At 44.7% G+C, this 8,809-nt stretch overlaps 1 protein-coding gene across 2 annotated transcripts in view; it reads right to left on the bottom strand.

Moving 5' to 3' along the window:
• Positions 1–4,055: 4,055 nt before the first annotated feature.
• The window catches only part of COL20A1 (collagen type XX alpha 1 chain), a 43,124-nt gene continuing 38,370 nt past the window's right edge, over positions 4,056–8,809 (bottom strand). For both annotated transcript variants that reach the window (NM_001004392.3, XM_040650690.2), the window contains exons 34-40: positions 8,113–8,184; positions 7,696–7,731; positions 6,303–6,369; positions 5,895–6,083; positions 5,716–5,793; positions 4,910–5,065; positions 4,056–4,412 (exon numbers count right to left, since the gene is read on the bottom strand). In NM_001004392.3, coding sequence (NP_001004392.3) covers positions 4,399–4,412; positions 4,910–5,065; positions 5,716–5,793; positions 5,895–6,083; positions 6,303–6,369; positions 7,696–7,731; positions 8,113–8,184 — 612 coding nt within the window. In that variant the 3' untranslated portion in view covers positions 4,056–4,398. The remainder of the gene's footprint in view (positions 4,413–4,909; positions 5,066–5,715; positions 5,794–5,894; positions 6,084–6,302; positions 6,370–7,695; positions 7,732–8,112; positions 8,185–8,809) is intronic.

The following is an 8,809-nucleotide window of genomic DNA, read 5'->3' as shown; positions in this document are numbered from 1 at the left end:
TAAAGAATTTTCACATTTTATCCATCTTGGAAGGACTGGAGTGGGACCATTTCAAAAACAGTACATCAAAATTCAAGGACAAGATAGAAATCAAAGTGATCACCCTGGTTGGCCAATCCCATCAATCCCACCTGCTCTTCCTCTTGTCACAGCCTCGGCTGTGTGCCCTCCATCCATGCAGCTGGCAGAAACGCAGCCCTGAAGTGGTGCTGCAGCCAGGGAGCTGCTGGCTCTTTGCTTGTTTTCAGAATAGAGACTCACTCTTTAGGGATGCTAATTTATCCTTTTTCACAGTCAGTGAGCTTGCTTATGGCAACGAAAAGAAAACAAACAGCAAAACATCTTCAAGGTCTAGTGCATAATTGCACCAACGCAGCTGCAGGCTGCATGGAGGTTAAAGGCTGCGTTGCAGACAAGCTGGGCTCCCATTTTCAGTGCAAAATACACGAAGGTGGGAGGCATTCTGACCCCAGGGTATTGCTGGATCCTGGGCAGTGCCCAGAGGCTGCTCAGAGCTCAGGCTGCAATTTAGGAGCCCATGAGCATCAGGGCAGTGGAGCAGGTGTGGGCTTGGCTGTGTGCATCCGCAGCCATAAAACCATCCCAGCTGGCTGACCCGCCACAGTCAGACCCCTGCCTAACACAGGGGAATGATTTGGGTGCAGCTGTAGGACTAGGAAAGGAGCTAAAAATGCAAGAGCTAAAAAGCTTCTTGTGAGATTCTGTAGAGGCAAGTGTAGGTTCCACTTTGCTCACAGCAAATGTGCCACTTCAGACCGCCACCTTCTCTGCAAAAAGTGATTATCAGTGCGCACAGTAGCATCTCCAGGGGAGCATTGCACTGTGACAGCACAGGAGCCTGGCAAAGGCACAGCAATGCAATCCAGTCCTGGCATAGCTGCCGTGCCACCCTGGGCTGCCCGCACACATCTGCTCCATTAGCACATTGAAATGCCAGGTGTGATGGAGTGCTGAGGATGTGGCTGTGTCCCTGAAGACTCAGTGACACTGCGGGATCACAGGGTTTGGCGGAGCAAGATGAGAAGTGACAGCTGAAACCGGCTGCAGAGATGTTAGTGGCATTTGGAAGAAGCTCGGATAATGCAGGTCACTGGTTTCCTCTGGTGTTGCTAACATCATAACATTTCTCATGGAGTGGCAGCTCCATTTCTTCTCACATGGCATTAAGATTTTCCCAGTTTAAAGTTCAAATAATGTCTTGCTTTCTGCTTCTGATGTGCCTTCTGGTAAAATCCAAGGGGAGAAAACAGGAACCATGCCCCATCACTCTGTCTTGGATGAACTACTCCACTCTGGAGATTGCTAAAGAGGACGGTATCCCTCCACAGAATTCAATGATCAGAAACTGGAATAAAACTGAGATATGAACCAGACTGTAACTGTAGAAAAATGAATAATTCTGCTATTCCAACCTCACGAAAAGCAAAGAGAGATTTTAACATATGAAAGACTCCAGAAAATGTGTATGTGCACTCACTTTGCCTAAGTCATCCCCCCAGCCATACAACACTGGGGGTATTTCAGCTGCAGCTGGTTGGTAGGATGAGCTATATAATCTGTACTTCCCCAGTTGTTTTCAGGGCTATTGTCCACAACACCTTGTCTCCTTCAGTGAGCTAATCCACACAACCTATTATCACCTTCTTTTTGCTTAAGTTTCTCTCTAAACACTTATCTAGAAACTAGACTCAAATAAATTGACTTGCACAGGGACAGGCAGGCAGAAGGATGTATGTGAGATGCCATACATGGAGCTAAGGATCATCCCTTGTAACAGCCCCACCTACCTTGATAGCCCCTCTGGGCTCTGCCTCACTGCAGTGATGTGTTTTTATAACATCTCCTGTCCCACCCAAAATCTCTTTTTGGTCTCTAGACCTCCAGATATTTGGGAAAGCCGAGCTGCTGAGCCCTGGGGAGAGCCTTCTCAGAGCTGCTTGTTAGCAGTACTGCTAGTTAGTCCTCCGTGCTTGTCGTATCTTACCCCCGAGGATGATTTAATGGTGCTTATATCCACAAAAATCTGTCTCTGGAAGGTCCTCAGCCTCTGCCAGCATGCAGCTGCACCAGGTGGGCCAACCACTGCAGCAGGGATAGAAACCCAATTTTATTGTAATTTAAAGACATCTAAAGATGTAAGAAAGCCTGAAAATATGGCATCACATTACACACTGTAAGGAAAAGAAAGTCTCTGTAATGATTGCTTAGGGCAGAAGTGATAATGAGAAAATCAAGACAGACTTTCCTTAAGGACTGAGCAGAAGGGGAAGTAAACAGGCATTCCTTTGCAAAGTGGGGAAAGAATAGGGACTGGTGGTATCTCACAGGGACATGCTAAATTTGTGCACTGAGATTAATTCAGAGTTATCTAAAAAAAACAGGATTAAATCCAGAAAAACTAATATCCTAACTTTTATCTGTAGAGATAAATACTTTGAGAAGGAAGCCCTCAGTAGGAAATAAACCTGCATTTCTAATACATGCCACTGCTTTTAACTATAGTTTGCATTAAAGGCGATAAATGGGACTGCAAAAAACACAACGGGGAACAACAGGTTGCACCCAGCAAAGACTGTGGGATATTAATTCCCCTCAATGGGTGGTTTCAAGGAACTGGGCTTTGAGGATCCAGCTGTGGATGCCCAACCGTGCAGGTGTTCAAGACTAGGCTGGATGGGCCCTGAGCAGCCTGATCTGGTGGAGACAACCAGCCCATGGCACGGGGTTGGAACTGGGTGGTCTTCAAGGTCCCTTCCAACCAAAGCCATTCTCTGAAGGAACTGAAGCAATGGCACGTACCCTCTGTGATAGCGAGTGGGCAAATTCCCTGTGATTTCAAGTAAATGAAACCACTCATGGGACAAAGTTTAGGACCATTAATGAACAAGTTGTTTGTGCAAGTTTTCTTTCTTCTAATCAATAGCACTCCCAGGACCTGGTTTTGCTAAAAGCCGCCCTTTCCTGCTGTATCTGAAATAATCAGAAGAAGCAAATGCCACTTGAAATTCTACTGCATGGATTAAGCCCCAGTGTGAGCAGTGAGAAGATGTTAGTCACTTTCAAAACTAATCGATAGAGAAAAACAAAGGAGCTCTGTGCCAAACCACCCGCAGCCACTACGTTTGAACAGACAGAACTGCAAACTCAGAGCTGGGAATTTGGCTGCCCTGATTTACATTTGCAGAATTACCTGCGAAGTGCAGACGTTGCACTTTGAACTACTTGCTTTCTCCATTAGTGGGTGTTTGATGGGGTCGATTTTAAGTTCTACAGTGCAGGGTACCCCTTTGGTTTCCTTGCCTTTCCTGCCCGTTGCTTTGCATCCGCCAGTGTCTGCAGGTATGAGGTTTGATAGCCAGCTGAGAATGCAGAAACTCCCTGCGTGTAAATTAATGCATGCCACATAATGCATTAAGCTAAGGGATAAACATTCAAATTGATTGTGATGGAAGGAGTGGGGGACAGAAGCAGAAAGGCAGCCCAAAGTCCTGACTGTGAAGCTGGAGGTACTTTTTATCAGCATCTGCAGTTTGGATCCACATCAGAAAATGGCTCACAAAAGGAAAAGAGCATAACATCACAATTACCTCCATGTCAGATGGATAAGTGAGAATCGGAACGATTCAATATTCTACCTGATCAAATGCAAAATGGCCAATCAGATCGCAGCAGGTAAAGGTGGGAAAGCCCAGTGGGTTGATCTCCAGCTCCTCGCAGTGCATGGCTGTGCCCTGCCCGACCTAGGGCACTTATCAGACCCCAGAAAGGAAGGCTGCAGGTGGGGTTTGTCACATCACAGGAAGATGACTGCACTGACTGCAGTGCTTCTGCACAGAGCACCACTGCAAGAAAGCCATCAGCCATTTGCCAAAAGTAGAAACAGCCAAAATGGTGCTAGGCTTTGTTACCTTGTCAAGCAACAGAAAACACTGTTTTGCTCCAGTGGATTTTCACATCTTTGGGCATGAGGTGCTGTTTTTCTCTGTGCTGGGGATGCAGAATAACAAGTGACTAAAATAAACCACAAGCAGACAAATGGGCAAAAAATCTGTTATTTCGGAGCATTTCCATGCATTATTTCTTTTTCTTACGAGTCTGTCAGCCTGGAGCTCTGGCTGTGTGCCTTGCTGTAGGACACACAATGTGAATTTGAATACTGCAGGTGTCCGGCACTGAAAAACAGTGGATGGCTGAGACTCATCAGGCTGTTTTGGTGGCTTTGATATTGGCTTCGTTTGATTGATATGTCCATATAGAAATGGTGGGAAATAAGAAAAGCACAAACACATTGGATGTTCGGGTTGCTGCTTCTCTTGGAGCTTTTACCCAGAGATTTCCAGGGCAGAGAACTGTCCTCAGCTGCCTCCACATCGGCCATCAGGGAATGAAATCTGTGCATGGAAATGAGGTAAGGCTACTGAGCAAGAGAATAAAGCAGAGTAAAGCAAGTACTGAGAAGGAATGCTGCAGAATGAATTCTTTCCCCTTTAAAATCTTTTGTCCAGTGCCAGCAAGTTTGTTTTCCAGGGCTTTTTGAGCCTCCATGGAATACATATGCAGGAACTGAGATATTCCTCTCTACCCATTGTGGAAACATTGTCAGGGGCATTAAGGACTGAAGATAACCAAGATCACTCCACCTGCTCGCTACTACTGCAATTATGTGTTAATCTATGATGGATGGCTGAGGAGTAGCCAATTGAGCTGGCTGTTATCCACATTAATAGGCTAATTGCAGATGAATCATCCTGATTGCTTTGCAAGAGAGGCTCTTGCAGGACTGACAGTGTCTGAAGGATGAACAAAGGTCCCTGCCTAGTTTAAGGGAAGTAACCAGAGCAAAGAGCTCTAAAATCATAACTTCTGCATTTAAATTATCAGGACTTACCTCTTCTACCTGGCCCATAGCATCCAGAGACATCACAGCCCCCTGAGTATCCGGGCTGCCCAGGCTGTCCTCTGACACCAGGAAAACCTTGAGGACCGGTGTTCCCAGGGTAGCCCTTTGGGCCTGGTTTCCCCAGCACAACTTCTCCTGGTGGGCCTAAAGAAGAAGCTGTAAGCCACAGCACATCCACAGCTTCGTTGTAACACTTCTATACTTTCCCCATCCTACATGACAAATCATTCTCTGAGTACTGTTTCTTTATTTTGGGGAAGAAGTTTGGACTCTTCTGAATCTTGGTAACTAGAGGTCTTCTGTTTGGAATTAAAAGTACCTAGCTTCCCTAGCTGGTTACAAGAAAGCCCACCTGTGTGTCAACATAGAAAACACATTAACTCTGGGATCTACCTTGGAGTCACTGTTTTTGTGACTTCACAGTCAGTGGTAAACTTCCTCTTGAGTTCAAGTGAAAAGGATCAGGATGGAGGAGCACACCAAATCCTAACAGATTACTCAAAAACTCTTGTGTTCCATGAGCTGAATTTTTGAAGAGTTTCTATCTCCTGAGCATCTGGTCTTGCATGCAAAAATGCAATAACACTCTCTGGATGTACCTCAAGTCTTTAAAATGCATCATTACCCTAAGAATGGGTACCAAAGAAGAGAGGAATGGTCTCCTATCTGAGCAGAGAGGAACTATCCAAAGTGCTGTGATGGGATGTCGGTCAGTCCCAGCACAGTGGTCCGAAAGTTGAAGAAGCTTTGAATCTGGCAGCCTCACATGGTCAATACAGAGAGGTAGTATTTACCTGTTCTTCCTCTGGGTCCTTGGATCCCTTCCTCATTGGCTCCAGCCATGCCTTTTTCTCCTTTGGGTCCTGGGGCACCTAATCACAGAACACAGACAAGTGGCTCTTCACTGCAGTCTCCCCAACAGGCTCTTCCTCGGTGTTGAGGTGAACATGCTTATAAGCACTTCCGCCCATACCTCTTTCTCCAGGATACCCATCTTTTCCTGTCTGACCAGGGAGGCCATTTTCTCCTTTTTCTCCATTGCTCCCTGGAGGACCTGGAGGACCTGGTGACCCTGGCTCTCCTGGCTTCAGTCTTCCTTCCCAAACAGGAACCGGCTTCCTTGCATGTTCATGAATGAATGAGTCAAATTTCAACACATGACCTGAGAAGGCAAGACAGAAAGGAACCTTTGCAAGGGCACAAAAGTCTCTGTGCTAAAACCACCCAATGAAACCAATGGACGGGACAATGTGGTGGGACCACGCATTGCACAGGACAGAGGGGATCCCTGGCTCACTACAGCTTCATGCCATCTTCCCCCGTGCTTTTGTCCACTGCTGCTGGAGAAGCATCAAAACAAGCTCAGGGTGGTTATACTCACTCTGGATCATCCTCTCACAAGCCTGGCTAACGAGCTGGTAAATTGTGGCCAAGGACTGTGGTTCCCCCTAAAGTGAAGCATTACAATTCTGTTTTAGAGAAGGAAGTATTCATGTCTTCATTGATATCTTGTAGAAAGGATCAATATCACAATGCAGGATAGCTTTCTGCCCTTTCCTTCTGTCAGCTTGTGTTACTGAGACATTAATTGCTATGAAATGCATTTTCTTGATTTATTTATTACAAAGCTCCAACACCATAAAACTGTAATTGGGAAGCATCAATAATTGCTCCTCTCCCACACATCAAAAAGCCTAGACTGAATTGATATAATTACTGAAGCTACCAAAAAAAAGGAGAGTAAATTTCCCTCTCAAATTTCATCAAAACAGATAGGCAGTGCATAACTCAATATTCTGTGATATGTAAAACATTTAACGCAATCAGATATTACAATATCCTATCTTTGTCTCAATCTTTTATGAATATTGATTCTTATCCTTATTAAACTCAAAATAAATGACATCTGAGGTTTTTCTTTGGAAAGTTTTAGTAACGCAGGGACAAAAGTGCAAAAAAAGCTGCTTAAAAAATGAGTCTCTTCATGAAAATTCATAGCGAAGACCGTGAATGCTTCCAGAACCATTTCTAAACTGTCCATCTCTGTGTGGACCACCGTGCAGATTACCAAGCTTAAACAAAAGCTTAGCACTACACTCAAGGGAGTTAAAAAGGAAAGTTCCACTGAAAAGAAATATACATATCTATATATATAGAAAAGGAAAAGCTGTTGGAAATGGAAGGAGGACGGTGTTAAAAATTATAATGCTGGGGCATTCACTTGAAACAAAAGAAGAAAAGCAGTCTGTGAAAAGCAGCTTGCGCCTGTCTGAAGCTTAATTCACTTAACTGAATATTGGCAAGCAGACTTGGACTCCTAGAAAAATATAGGATTTCTTTTTAAATGTAAGCCAAGATGAACAAAACCTCCTCTGACAATAGAAGAACCTTCACAGACAGCGTTGCTTTCCTGACCTCAGGGGCTCTGTACCCGAGTGTGGCACAGGTTTGTTAGAAGTGAGCCCCAGCCTTATGCCACACATTTAAAACAAAACAAAACAAACCCTCAGTGAAACTGAGTGGTTTTGGTTTTGACTTCTCAGCAAAGGATGGATTTTCAATTGGCTTTTCTTCTTTGCTACTACAATTGGTACTAAGCAGCTCATTATTCACACCCGTCAGAACAGCCAGTGCAGGTGAACAGAAAGCAACGAGCCCTTGGTACATTATGTTATTCTGCTCTGTAAAGGTCTTCACATGTAAGCATAGCTTGCCAAGCAGATTACCACATCCACTCTTTCGAGTGCTTGACGTACAGCACCAGGAAAACTCACTTTCTCTCCTCTTTCTCCTTTTGGACCTGGTAGTCCCTGCGAGGAAAACAAAAGGAAAAGTCACGGTCTAGGGAGAGGAGGAGAAAGCAGAAGGTCAGTGGGGATGCAGGTTACATCAGCGGGACGTGGAGCCCAAGATTTGTTTCCCACACACTTGTACTTCCCTTGACCTTATGAAAATGACTAAAAGTACTGTGAGCTCATAGGAATGTTTTCTGTTCGTGCTTAAGGTGCTGGAACACCATCAACAAAGATATTCCACAGATATAAGCTCAGGATTTACACATCCATGTGAAGGGTGAGTGTGAATTTAAACTCTCCTTCAGATGCTGAGGAAGAACTACCATGGGAGCAGCTTGCTTACACGCAATGATTTCCTGCCTTGGCCTTCTCTGAGACCCACGCTCAGTTACTTACTGTTGGCCCAACATCACCTGGAGGTCCCTTCTCTCCACTGCTGCCCCGGGAGCCTGTCACTCCTTGGAAACCCTGCAGACATCAATTACAAGACAAAGATGAAAGTCCCACTGTTCTCTTTCTGACTGACATCTCCTTGCAGCTCCAGGGGCACCAGCAGTTTGAGCTTGGAGGACTCCAACAAGAGCACTGCTGCCTTAAGGTTTATGTCAGTACCTCATCCAGCCATGAGCACAATGTTAAGAGTGTATCACGTATGCGTCATCTTCACATCATTTCTTATTACTGTCTCAGCTACTGTCAAGCCAGCAATGCTGAGTTTTGCCAACAAACTGCAATGTGATTTTTAGCCTACTGGCTTTAGATCCTTCATTACACATTCAGATTTAGGCACAGCCTAGAGCATAACCCTTTTCTTCAGCCTGCTAATACCATGCCACTGCTTTTTTTTCCCCTTTAAGACCTGTGTTTTGCTGCTAAGTCTTTACAATAGCAACTGTAGATTAGAGATTGGAAAGAGTCTTCTTTGGTTATCTCTTCTTTGAGAAGTTTCTGTGCCTTTTGGAGCCATATGGGGAAGAAAAAAATAAGGCAAAAAAGCACTAAAAATACTTGCTTTTGTAGTTTTTTTCAGCTGTTATGTTTAAGCTCAATGGAGATTAATAGCTCTTTAGATCAGTGGAAAATGAAAGAAAGA

This window comes from Gallus gallus, chromosome 20 (genome assembly GCF_016699485.2).
Source record: "Gallus gallus isolate bGalGal1 chromosome 20, bGalGal1.mat.broiler.GRCg7b, whole genome shotgun sequence".
NCBI classification, from domain to species: Eukaryota; Metazoa; Chordata; class Aves; order Galliformes; family Phasianidae; genus Gallus; species Gallus gallus.
The sequence above is the reverse complement of the archived record's forward strand: the minus strand, read 5'-3'. Positions and strand labels throughout refer to the sequence as shown.